At 49.4% G+C, this 13,452-nt stretch overlaps 1 protein-coding gene and 1 non-coding gene across 2 annotated transcripts in view; one reads left to right on the top strand and one right to left on the bottom strand.

Annotated features, from left to right (window-relative positions):
- The window catches only part of Atp9a (ATPase phospholipid transporting 9A (putative)), a 122,660-nt gene extending 116,320 nt beyond the window's left edge, over positions 1-6,340 (bottom strand). The window contains exon 1 of the mRNA XM_046433285.2: positions 6,204-6,340. Within this exon, the coding sequence (XP_046289241.1) occupies positions 6,204-6,271 (68 nt within the window). The 5' untranslated portion in view covers positions 6,272-6,340. The remainder of the gene's footprint in view (positions 1-6,203) is intronic.
- A 2,837-nt stretch (positions 6,341-9,177) lies between these two features.
- On the top strand, positions 9,178-9,249 carry Trnav-cac (transfer RNA valine (anticodon CAC)). Its single transcript has one exon. It is a non-coding gene; the product is annotated as a tRNA-Val (tRNA).
- The last annotated feature ends 4,203 nt before the right edge of the window (positions 9,250-13,452 follow it).

The following is a 13,452-nucleotide window of genomic DNA, read 5'->3' as shown; positions in this document are numbered from 1 at the left end:
CGGGAGTGGGCAGGGCCACGGCAGCACTGCGGAACCCCTGGTGACACAGAAGGCACCACATACCTGGGGCTGGAGCTCTGCAAGGCGGTGAGTGTCCCTGAGAACGGAGCTTTTAATTTTATTCAATTTTAATGATGTCATTTTGGGAATTCGCTGTTGCTACTTTTTGGCGCTGGTGGTGCTGAGGATGGAACCCAAGACCTCACCCATGTGAAACAAGGACTCCACGCGGGGCTACACTCCCAGCCCCTTAGACTGTGACATCAGAACCTCCGCAGCCCCTGGGGGGGGTGGCTGCCCAGCGTAGGGCAGCACGGCAGCGCTTCCCGGAGCCTCCAGGCCACAGGTTGGTTCTGAGCAGAACATTTTCATGATCCAAGCATCGGGCGCCAACTGCCCTGCTGCAAGGTGGACACTCATGAACAGTCAGCAGCACAGACGCAGGAGGACAAGCAGCAGGAATGACAGGGACGAGGATGATGCCTGGCAGTGCTGAGGGAGACATCTGCAGATTCCAGGGTGACCCAGGGGCCTTGGAAAGGGACAGGCCACACATTCCCGGAGGATCAAGAAAATAGAAGACTAGGCTCCGGCAGCAGCATGCCCCGAGTCTGGTCCCCTACGGAGCAGTCGGGGGAGGAGAGAAGGGCCTGGTACCTGAGCGAGGTGTCATTCAGGCCGTGGGTGCAGATGCCCTCGCCCGCAGGGGAGGAGGTCCAGGACCAAACCATGGGCAACTGCCACGGGTAGGAGCCGACTGAGGGTGGTGGGGCAGGAGCACCCACAGCGCTGGCGGGGAAGACACAGAGGACCAGACACAGGGTCTCAACGACTCAGGGCGGACCAGGGGAATGAAAGCACACGCCCACCAGGCCCACGAGGCCTGGAAGGTTCTCTGCAGCGTTATTTACGAAGCCCCGAGCTCGAGACTTTCCCAACGTCCATCAAGGCCAGTGGATAAACAAAGGTGGCACATCCTCACAGTGGAACTCTAGTAAGCAATAAAAAGGGACTTCAGTAACATTCTACTAAGTGAAAGAAGCCAAACGAAGTAAGGTTCCATTTACATAAACTTCCAGAAAGGGCAAACGTGTGGAAAAGAAAGCAGTCAGCGGTTGCCTGGAACTTACAAGAGGGATTAATGGGGACTTTGGGGACAAGGAAATGTTCACAAAGTGGATTGCATGACTCTGTGGGTTTATTTTTAAAAGAAAATCAATGAACCATAGCCTTACAATGGGAACACCTCAATGAAGCTGTTTTCTAAAATCCTAGTGATAGAACATGAATCCAGATGATCGGCTCTTCCTTCTCAACCTACTTCATCTGCCAGACTTCCTCATCTCCCAAGTGCAAGTACATCAAACATCAAAGCATCCCTGCCCGACCTGGCCACAACACCTGGAATTATCATGGCCAGGTGAAGGGTCGGGTCGGCGGGAGCTCACCGCACCTCCCGGGTAACACAGGGCTTCCACATGCCTGGAGGAAATACTTGACATGGTTATTTATTTCCCTGAATTTGGTAAGAAAAGAGCAATGAAGTTGTGACATTTCTAAATTTCCTACCAGCAAAGGCAGGCCCTCCTCTTGATAGAGAATCCTGGAGATCCCCAAAGGCAAACCACACACACACACACACACACGTAATTATTACTACCAGCCCCAGTAAATACCTAAGGCAAATTGAACATCACTGTTCCAAACTCTACATGCACCAAGGGTCCGACCCTGCCATCGTACAATTTACTCCCACTGAACAGATGAAAGACCCAGACCCACCCAGGCTTCCCAAGGTCAGCCCGCTGGTAAGGAGCAGAGCCTGGACTCGAATCCAGCTCCTTGAATCCCGAGACCAGGCACCTGACACCCAGTCCCTGGTGTTCCATCCAGAGGGACTCCACACCGCCAGAAGCAAAGGTCGCAGCGTCATAAAATGCTTCCCAGCAGAGTGGCACAAGCGCCTAGTTTCCCAACTCAGCCATTTCGACAGTCCTCCGTCCCCAGATGCGGAACCTTTCTCATCGGAGGAAAGAACCTTGGGGCCAGAGGCCTCAGCAAACAGGCAAATCTTGGGAAGTGTTAGTAACACTGTCCCCTGGGACATAGGGCACCTTTTTTCCTGACTTTTCACCCAAATCCCAACCTACAGCATTTTCTGTCTTTTTTTGTTTGTTTGTTTGTTTAATTTTTATTATTTATTTAGTTAGTTAGTTAGTTCTCGGTGAACACAACATCTTTGTTTGTATGTGGTGCTGAGGATCGAACCCAGGCCGCACGCATGACAGGTGAGCGTGCTACCACTTGAGCCACATCCCCAGCCCCCATTTTCTGTCTTTTGGTTTGGGGACTAGGGATTGAACCCAGAGCACCTTGCCACTGAGCCACATCCCCAGCCCTTTCTTCTTTTTCTTTTGTTTTTGAGTTGGGCTCTTGCTTAATTGCTAGGCAGATCTTAGACTTGCTCTTGCCTCAGCCTCCCAGGCTTGGGCCACTGCTGCCAGCGCCCCCCCCCCATGGCTTTATTATGAGGGATATCAGGTGAAATGAGTAGATTGGATCCACATTTATGCCCCCCTCACTGATTATCTCTGTGATCATTTGAACATTTAATATCATTGCATCTTTGTCTACACAATGAAGAAACTGGAAACTGACCTCAAAAACATGTTGTTTTTGTGGGGATGGACACAGGCCGTTCATCTCAAGTGCCCAGCAGAGGCTGACCATCCAGCAGGAGTCTCTCCTTCCTTTAGCACACCCTCCCACCTGCTGGGAGCCATTAGCCAAGTAGGTATGACAATTTCCTTGCCAGCGTACCCCATGTTGCAGTGACATTGAATGTAGGTGACCTTGCTCAAGGACCAAGGCGGATTAGGGCATTCCCGGTTTAGGTTCCAGGTTTAAGGTTTAAGATTATTCCTGCTGGGAATAGGGCATATCCTGCTGCCTGAGTTCCCCTTCAGTTCTCACGGGATTCAGACAGTATATTTTGGAGATAGAAGCCCAGTGGAGGTGGATTTTGGGCAGAGAACGTGGATTTCCCCAGAACGTGTTGGTAGACGGCTGGTGTGAGTTCGGGAATAAAGAGTTGCTGTTTGAATCTACAAGCTGTGTGGTGGCTCGTGATTGTGTGCACAGCCAGACTGCGGCATTTGTGCCCAGCCAGACTGCAGCACCCACCCCCACAGTTACACTCAGGAAGCCTTTGTTCCCAAGGTACTCCAAACACCAGAATTCCCACATTGACATTGCTACTCTCCAAAAATGCGATTATAACTGAACTAGGGGTGTATATCTGCGGAGTGCAGGCCTAGCATGCTCCAGGCCCTGGCTTTAATCCCCTAGCACTATCCCCCCCACACACACAAAAATGCAAATGCATAGCCCTCCAGATACATGATTTGAATCTGAATCCCGATCATTGTATATAAAATAAATCAGTTCTTGGGCTGGGGTTGTAGATCAGTGGTAGAACACTTGCCTAGTATGTATGAGGCGCTGGGTTTGATTCTCAGCACCACATAAAACAAATAAATCAATAAATTCCATCAATAACTAATAAAAATATTTTAAGAAGAAAATAAATCAGTCCCCCCCCCAAAAAAAAATCAGTTCCCAAACTGGCAAACTCTAAAATGGATATTACCCTCCATTCCAATTCCAACCAGAAATCTTACTTTTTAAAATACAAAATTATGTTCAGCACAACCTCCAGGCCTCCACATGAGCAGTGCATATTTCTACTATCAATTAAGAATAATTCCTTGTGGGCTGGGGTTGTGGCTCAGAGGTAGAGTGCTCACCTAGTATGCGTGGGGCATTGGATTTGATCCTCAGCTACCATATAAAAATAGAGATGTTATGTCCATCTGTAACTAAAAAAAATTTTTTTAAATTTAAAAATTCCTTGCATTTTTCTCTTATGCACTGAATCAGAGGTTCTCAACCATGACTGCATATTAAAATAATGAGGAAGCTTTCAAAAAACATATACAGTCATTCCTCGGTAAGCATGGGGGTGGGTTCCAGAACCTCCTCGGATACCAAAATCTGAGGATGCTCAAGTCCCTTATATAAAATGGTGTAGTATTTGCATAGAACCTAGGGCACATCCTCCACGGTGCTCTAAATCATCTCTAGGTGACTTAGATCACCTAATACAATGTACCTGCTACTCCGTATGTCACTGTTTTCTTGCACTGTGTAGTTAATAATGACAAGAAAAAAGCCTGTACATGTTTGGTACAGAGGCAGTTTTTTCCACCCAAATCTTTTCAACCAGTTTATTGAATCCATAGCCACAGAGGGCCAACTGTTAGAAGGGGGTCTGGGATGGGCCTTAAGTTCCCCAGGAAATTACACAGTTAGAGCACCCACACCTGTTGGGCAGGTGGAATCACTTGGCACAGATCCTGCACTTAGTAGGCGTTTGGTAATCGTTCGTGACACAGCTTTAGAGTCTGCTTATCATTTTAACTCATTAAAAGATTTACTGCGGGTGGGCTATGCATGTTCCAGGCCCGGGCTTCAATCCCCACCACTACCAAAAAAAAAAAAAAAAGGGGGGGGGGGCAATGCATAGCACTCCATATACATGATTTGAATCTGAGTCCACATCACTGTTTAGAAAATACATCAGTTCAAAAAAAAAAAAAATCAATTCCAAAACTGGCGATTCCAAGCCTGGAGCCCAAGTGAATGTAAAAATTAAAATATAGAACTGGGGCTGGAGATGTAGTTCAGCAGAAGAAAGTTCGCCTAGCAGGCAGGAGGTCTAAGGTTTGATCCCCAGCACCACAAAACACCCAAGGGAAAAAAACACAGAAGAGCAGCCGCTGCGGTGGCACGCGCCTGCACCCGGGTGCAGACCTTAACCTCAAGCCTGTTTCTTCAATATAACATCAGCCCGGCGTTCTCACCGGAAGACTCGGGAGAGCCAGGGGCGGGGCCCCATCCGGCCGCGGGTAACAGAACCTACACACGTGTCTATGATCATACATGTAATTCATACTCGTGTATATGTATATTATATATTTCTACATTTTTAAAAATTCCACTGACACCGAGGGAAGTCACCCGTCCCGTCGCACTCCTGCGTCTCGGTTCCGAGCTACTGACGCTGCAAGAAGCGGCGGCCCCAGAGAAGTCCCAGAGAGGGCGGGTCCTAAGGCCGCAGGCCCCGCCCCGCTGCGTTCTCAGCCGTCAATGGGCATCACCCACACCTGCGCAGCCTGTGAAAATGCACATCTCCAGGTCCCACCCTCGGGAACTCTGGCGCGTCTGGGCGAAGCCAGGGAATCTGCATTTTCATGAGCTCCCCCAGTCCTCATTCCCAGGTGTGTCTGTTCCAGGCGATGCCAAAGCCCCTCAAAACCTCAACAGGTCACCTGCATCCACTGCACGGGAAAGCGGCAAGACACAAAGTAGCAACCCGTGCTCTCTCTAAGGAAGGGAAACCCCAGCAGGCTGGGATGGCTTCAGAGGGTCCCTTTCCACCGCCCGGCCCGCCTCTTCCACACCTAAACTGCCCTCGCGGTCCGCCGCTGCGGGAAGGGCACGGCATTGGCAAATCCTGTCCCTACCAGGGGACTCCTTCCCCAAAACTGGGGAGGATTGCGGGGACAGCGTCGTCAATCGGCCAGCAGGAGCCCCTCCCACCGTGTTGCAGCTGCCAGTTCCGACCCACCTAAGGTCGGGAGCCAGGTGGTCTCCGCGCAGCCTCGACTGACTGCGACCTGGAGGCGCTGATGGGGGACCCGCTGCGAAGGCCGCGCCCTCCCCCCCATAAGGCAGCATATCTGCGCTGGCGAGGAATGTTCCCCGAGCACAGCAAGCCTTCCTCCAGACCCAGTCGAGATTACAACTGCAGGGAGTGATCTCGAAACAATAAAACGAGGAAAAGGCTCGGAGGATTCTAATTCCGCACGCCTGTAAACAGCCTTGGGCAGGCCGGCTTCCCAGGGTTTCCAGAGGAAGGTGGGCGACGGAGGAGGCAGCCAGGCGCTCAGGCCCAAAGGGACGGGCTCAGGCTAGGATGGCTTCAGAGGGTCCCTTTCCACCGCCCGGCCCGGCCCGGCCGCAGCTCATGGCGCCCGGCGCGGCGCGCAGCCAACCTGTCAGGCCCGGCCGGACGGAGCGCCGGCACCCGGGCTCCCAGGCGCGCACGGACAAAGGGGGGGCGGCCCGCCGGGCCCACTCACCCGGCGCGGGGCCTGCTGTCCATCCGCTTCTTCTGGCGCACCGGCTGCAGCGGGATGTTGTCCGTCATGTCGGCGGCGCCGCCCGCCTTGGCCGCCGCGCCCCCCGCGCTGCCTGGGCCGCCGCCCGGTCCGGCCTCCGCGCCGCCGCCCGCCGGCGCCGCGCCGCCCCGGGGGAGGAGGCGGCGGCAGCGGGCGGGCCGGGCCCTCAGCGAAGGGGCGAGGTCGCGAGCGCCGGGCCACGCGCGGAGCCGCCCGCGCGGCCCGACCGACGGACACGGGCGCACCATGAGCCCGAGCTCCGCGCTGCGCCTGCTTGCTCCGAGCCGCGACTGCCACGGGGGGCGGCCCGGCCGTGTCCGCGCCGCCGCGGCAGCCGCAGTGTCCCCGCCCCCGGCCCGCGCAGCGCGCCCCCCACGCGCGCCCACCCGGCCACGCGCCCCCCGCCCACGCCCCGCCGTACGCGCGCGCGCCTTGCCGCCGCACCCCCAGCATCCACCCACCGGCCAGCCCTGCTCAAGGCCCACCCATCTCCAGCGATCACAGTCACACGCGCACCTTTCCACACTCACTCCATCACAGGCACAGTCATGTTCACACATGCACACATCCTGCCACGCAGAACCCCCAGCAACACCCCATATCCTCAATTATGCGCACTGCATACGCAGGCACAACCAACCACATCTCACCCCCTTTTGGTCACCCTAGTCCGTACACCTTACATCTCACACATGTGTGCCCCCCAAGAATCATAGTCACATGGGGACATACACCTTGACACACTCAGCTTTTCAGACTGCCTCACCCTTTATTCACCCTGTCTGGATCCACACCCTCACTCTCCACCTATACTCCTGGAATTCACAACTGCACACACTGCCTCATTCATCCGAACACCCTCACACTACCTGGCACACTCTATTCCCACATTCACTCCACCAGCCACCTCTTAGGACTTACAAATGTGCCCCACACTCAGTCCTCAGACATGGAGTCAGGCTCTACCATGTGTCCTGTGATTCACAGTCACACCCGACCCCTTCCACATCCACATTTGCACCCACATAATGTCTACGACCCACAAAATTTCCAAAGGGCTGATGAAGTTTTGTGAACACAAGGAAAAAAGTTTGGGAAAGAGGAAGGAGGTTAAAAGTCAATATGTAAAAAGCCTCAAAATGTAATAATAAGTCAATCTAAAACTAAAGCAAACTTTTATTTTTTATTTATTTTATTTATTTTTGAGTACCAGGGATTGAACTCACGGGGGCACTTAACCACAGAGCCACATCCCCAGCCCTATTTTGTATTTTATTTAGAGACAGGGTCTCACTGAGTTGCTTAACACCTCCCCATTGCTGAGTCTGGCTTTGAACTTAAGATCTTCCTGCTTCAGCCTCCTCAACCACTGGGATTACAGAGCATGCGGTGACCAAGCCCAGCTTAAAGCAAATAGTTACACGTAATTATATTTCATGTTGGATGTGGACAGCTTTTAGTATGCTTGCCTCCGTGTAGGGTGGAACCACCAAATACCCCATTGTCTGGGGCACTGTGTGGAAAAAAAAAATGTGGCGCTATTAGGATCCCAACTAAGTTTGGGATGTGTGACTTATGTCCTAAAGAAGTTGCTTAAGAAAGGAAGCATGTCAGGGCTGGGGATGGCCCTGGGTTCAATCCTCCAAGGCTGCCATTAAAAAAAAAAAAAAGAACGGAAGGAAACGGTCGTTAGAAGCTCCTGCATGTAACTTTGAGGAGGAAATAGCATTCTTTGGCTAATAGGCCTGTGCTTCCTGTTCTCTCTCTCTCCTACATCCAGAAGGATGCTCCACATGTAGGACACATAGCTACCCGCTAAATCTCCCTGCGCCAGCCCCTTCAAGCCCCACCCTCAGATCAGCTGCAACCAGTTGATATATGCAATAAACGTGAGCTATTGTTTTTATCAAGCACCTAAAACCTGCACAGAGTTCCATGTTCCCCCAACTGTAATCCAAGTGTGAACGATCCAACCTACTTCACAAGTGAGGACACAGAAGCTCAGAGTGGCTGCACAAAGCCAAGGGTCAGCCAGCAGCTAGGCTGGGCTTAAAGGCTTTATGCTCCAGAAAGCAGGACCCACACTTTTCATGACACTTTCCGGCACTAACTAATCCTGATTCCAGTACATTCAGTCTCCCTCTGGTCCTTAAGAAGGAACCTATGTCCACTTTCCCAACTGCCTTATTTTCTAAAATATGCGGTACCAGGCATGGCCCCCTCATCGAGGGTCCTAATGTCACTTCCACCACCTCCCAGCTACGGAGCTTGAGGCAAGTTAGGAGATCTGCAGGGCCTCGGCTTCCTGATCTTAAAATGGGGCTAGTGATGGTAACAGTCTCCCGGGATCCTCAGGAGTGCATGAGTGGATCATGCATGTTAAGAGGGTGCCTGGCACAAAGGAAGCTCTGTGAGGCTCCTCACGACAGAGTGTCGGAAGTATTCAGTGCCATGAGAGCATGGGAAGTCACCTGTTACGACTGCTACTACTCCGGCTATGAACATTGTTCACCCCCGATCCAAGAATAAATGCCCAGTATTATCAATGGTTATCAATGGATAAAATAGTTCAGATAGATTTGTTTGTTTGTTTGTTTATACCTCACTAAGTTGCCTAGGGTGGCCTCAAACTTATGGTCCCTCTGACACAGTTTCCCTATCTCTGAAATTCGCTGGGCAAGTTGGCACATGCCTGTAATACTAGCAACTCAGCAACTGAAGCAGGAGAACAACAAGTTTGAGGCCAGCCTGGGCAACTTAGTGAGGCCTTAAGCAACTTATAGAGCACCTGTCTCAAAATAGAATATAAACTCTATAAAAGGGCTGGGGAAGGGGCTGTGGATATAGTTCACTTGGTAGAGTGCTTTCCTCGCATGCACAGCCTGGGTTGAATTCCCAACACCACAAAAAAATAAAAAAATAAAAGGGCTGGGGAGGATATAGCTCAGTTGGTAGAGTGTTTGCCTCACACGCACAAGGCCCTGGGTTCAATCCCCAGCACCAAACACACATACACACACACACACCCAAAAAAAAAAAAAAAGGGGCTGGAGATGTAACTCAGTGTTAAGCATCCATGCATTCAATCCCCAGTACCCCTCCTCCAAAAAAAAGTTCACAGTCACTGGGATTACCAACATGTGCTACTGGGATGGGCCAGATGGATTTTGAAACAAAATTAATAGTCTTTTGTTTTGTTTTTTGGTCATAGTAGTCTTCAATTTACAGAAAACTAGAGCAGACAGTAAAGAGACCGTCACATGTTCCATAATCAACCCCAGGCTTGACTCATAGTTTTTCTCATTAACATTTTGCATTAGTATGTATGCACATCCAGATGAAACTTTTTTCTTTTCATTTTGTCAATATACTTTTTCTCTAGTCAACATATATTACTACTTTCACAATAATGTTTTCTTGGAATAAATTTTTTTCTTTTTTTAATGTTTATTTTTTAGTTGTACTTGGACACAAAACCTTTGTTTTATTTATTTATTTTTATGTGGTGCTGAGAATCGAACCCAGGTCCTCTCATGTGCTAGGCGAGCGCTGTGCCACTGAGCCACAACCCCAGCCTGAAATAAAATTTCTACATAGAAACTTTCTTTACTTTTTTTTGTTAAACAGAAAATCTTAAAGACCAAAAAAGTCCCTATGAAGCCCCTCCAAAGGTAATAACACCTGCATATAAAACAGGGGGGAATCATGGGTGGTTTTTTTATTGCTTTTGCTTCTCCAAATATTCTTTTTAATAGGAGAGAAGGCATTTTTAAAATACTGCCTTCCAGCAAGGCTGCCTCAGGAAGCAAGACTCTTTTTTTGGGGGGAGGGGCAGGTATTGGACATTGAATCCAGGAGCACTCAAGCACTAAGCCACATCCCCAGCCCTATTTTATATTTTACTTAGAGATGGGGTCTGAATTGCTTAGTGCCTCAATGTTGCTGAAGCTGTCTTTGAACTCACAATCCTCCTGCCTCAGCTTCACAAGCTGCTGGGATTACAGGCTTATGTCACTGCGGAAGTAAGACTTTTAAAGGCTTTTGTTTCATTTTATCTCATTGTGAGAAAGATCCAGATGGTTCCATGAAGCAGGAAAAAGGTCAGGAGTTCCTCCAGGGCAGTTCCTGGAGGTATTTAATGTGGTACATTATGTGATTTAATGACACAGTTTAATATGGTTCATGGTAATAACAGTAGGAGCTTAAGAGCAGACCTTGGGGAAGGACTGAGCATGTGGCAGGCACTGTACTAAGTGCTTCTTAGATGTTCTCATTTTTGTCCTGAATCCCTCCAACCCTAGGAGAGGGGCAGGGTCTGTGCAGCGACAGAACAGGCAGGTTAGACAGGGGTGTGCCTCCAGGGACACAGTGTCTCTTCCTGGCCCCATGGTCCCACCTCATGGTTCAGCCTTCTTAGGAACAGCTCCCCTTTGGGGGGTGCATAACAGCTCTCTCCAACTAACAGGCCCTGGGTGCAAGAAGTCTAACTCCTAGACCCCTGGAAAGGTCTCTGAAAGATAAGCCAGTCTAGCCAGGCAGGTGGTGCACACTTATCCCAGTTTACTCAGGAGACTGAAGCAGGACATTCGCAAGTTTTGAGACCAGACTGGGCAATTTAGCTAGAACTGTTTCAAAATTTAAAAAAAAGAAAGAAAAGGACTGGGAATTTTGCTTTCCAGAAACCAAAGAAACTGGTCCATAGACTTCACACAACATACCCCATGATGTCAGGCACCGGCCAGAATATCCCTGAGACTCCCCGTTCTGACCCCATAAAGCCTCAGTTCACAGACCTCCATGCTGGCCGGTGGCTGCTAGGATCTGCCTTAAGGAGGCGGTGCTTGGTGGTGAGCTGGCAAGGAGTCGAGGCTGGGGACAGAGGACATGAGGTCCTCTTGGAGCCTAGAATCTTCCGCCTGAATGTATTATCTCTGAATGGACACTCTAGGTATTCCCCAGAGTGACTTCTCTGCCTTGGCAGCATTGACATTGGGTTGAGTGTCTCTGTTAGAGAACCATCCTGCATGGAAAGATGTTACTGGATGCGAGTGGCAGTCCTGTGCCAGTGTGATGACCACAAATGTGTTCAAACATTGTAAAACGTCAGGTGGAGGCAAATTATCCCTGGCTTGAGAATCACAGAGCCATAGGTGATGTTAAAGAATTTTTAAACCTTTGTCTCTGAACACTTGGTAATCCTGTCCACCCCCTCACTAAGAACACCTTAGGTTAATAGCTTTCTACAATCAACATATAGAGCTAGGAAACTGTGTGTGTGTGTGTGTGTGTGTGTGTGTGGTGCTGGGGATGGATCCCTGGGCCTTTTGCATGCTGAGTCAGCACCAGGAGAAAACCAACAGAAGAGGCCATCACTCAGGTCTTAGAATGTTCCAGGTGCGAGAGACAGTTAATAAGAAACAAACCCTACTTCTTGGAGGAGCTGTAAACGACCTTGAAAGGTAACAAGGACCTCATGACAAGGACTCCTCAAGATTAGCAGTGCCCTTCACCGCCTTTGAGCTATTTTGCAACTATGTAAGTTGCAGAAAATTGATAGTAATGCAAATGATTGTTTATAGAAATGCAAATGAATTTCCCCCTAATATAGCTCATTATCTGCCCTGTGGCTACAGTCCATGTTTTGCCCGGTTTTAAATTCAAATCAATATTCCTAGTTGCCTGAACTTGAATGCTTTACCACTGAGCTACACCCCTGATGCTGCTGCTTTTGTTTCTGTGTTGTTACTGGGGATTGAACCCAGGGTTGTTTAACCACCCAACCACATTCCATCTCCCTCCCTTTTCTTTTTTATAGCAGGTCTTGCTAAACTGCTCAGGACCTCCCTATACTTGCAATTCTCCTGCCTCAGCCTCCCACTATGCCTGGCCCCTGAGACTTTTTTGCTTTATTTATTTTGGTACTGGGGATTGAACTCAGGGACCCTCAACCACTGAGCCACATCACCAGCCCCTATTTTGCATTTTATTTAGAGACAAAGTCTCACTGTTGATTAGTCTCATTGTTGCTGAAGCTGGCTCATGATCCTCCCATATCAGCCTCCCATGCCACTGGGATTACAGGCATGCGACACCATGCTTGGCCATTCAATTTTGTATTTTTAAAGCCAACAATCAGGAGACAGTGAGATATGCCAGGAAATGGATGTTCATAAGCTTGGACCACATTTAAGGTAAAGATGGTGTCCACTGCCAGCAGCCTTTTAACCTGTGACCTCCCCCATCAGTACCAGAGAAATCCATTTGATCCAGAGCTGGAGCAAATTCTAAACAGTTCTTACACCATCTCACTCTAACTCCATGCACCCAGTGTTAGATCTGCTTTGTATGCAAGGTAACCTGAGATCCCAGGAAGCAAGCTATTCTGCCCAGAGCAAGTAGGGATTTCAGATATTTTAAAAGAATTAGCCAGAAATGGGTTGGATTTTGGGAAGACATCTGAAAACATGGCTGGGAAAATAGGTTCTCCACCACCCTGAGAACCTTCCTTTGCACTAAATACTCCCTCCTGTGTGACTCTCAGCACCATCTCTTTTTTTTTTTTTTTTGTACTGGGATTGAACCTAGGGGTGCTTTACCTCTGAGCCACATTACCCGCCCTTTTAATTTATTGAGATAAGAGTATCACTAAGTTGCTGAGCTAAATTGCTGGAATTGGGGTTGTGGATCAGTGGTAGAGCGCTCACCTAGCATGTGAAGGCCCTGGGTTTGATCCTCAGCACCACATAAAAATAAATAAATAAAATAAAGGCATTGCGTCCACCTATAACTAAAAAATAAATAATTTGCTGAGGCTGGCCTTGAACTCCTGTGCCATCCTCCAGAAGTGCTGGGATTATAGACGTGCACCACCACACCCGGTTCCATTCCCTTTTAATGTAGTTTAATTACGGCAAGAACACTTAACGGAAGACCTAAAAATTAACTGCACAGTACACCCCCAGTACCAAAGAAAGAAGATAAAGAAGAAGTAGTGGCGGTGAGGTTAAAAACCGCAGGTAGAAAGGTCTCATGTATGCCCGGGAAGCAGGTCCAGTGTGGATGTAACCAGCTGTGTATCTTTAGGAAACAGAAGGTCACAAGACAACTGAAAATGATGGTCAAGTTCTCAGGTTTGGAACTGAAACTATCAGAAAACATACACACCTGGTAACTGGAAAAAAAACATTCAAAGTTTATTTTGCAACAGACA

The sequence above is a fragment of the Marmota monax genome, unplaced genomic scaffold (assembly GCF_021218885.2).
Source record: "Marmota monax isolate L192 unplaced genomic scaffold, Marmota_monax_Labrador192_F-V1.1 WCK01_AAM20220418_F8-fsc00014, whole genome shotgun sequence".
NCBI classification, from domain to species: Eukaryota; Metazoa; Chordata; class Mammalia; order Rodentia; family Sciuridae; genus Marmota; species Marmota monax.
The sequence above is the reverse complement of the archived record's forward strand: the minus strand, read 5'-3'. Positions and strand labels throughout refer to the sequence as shown.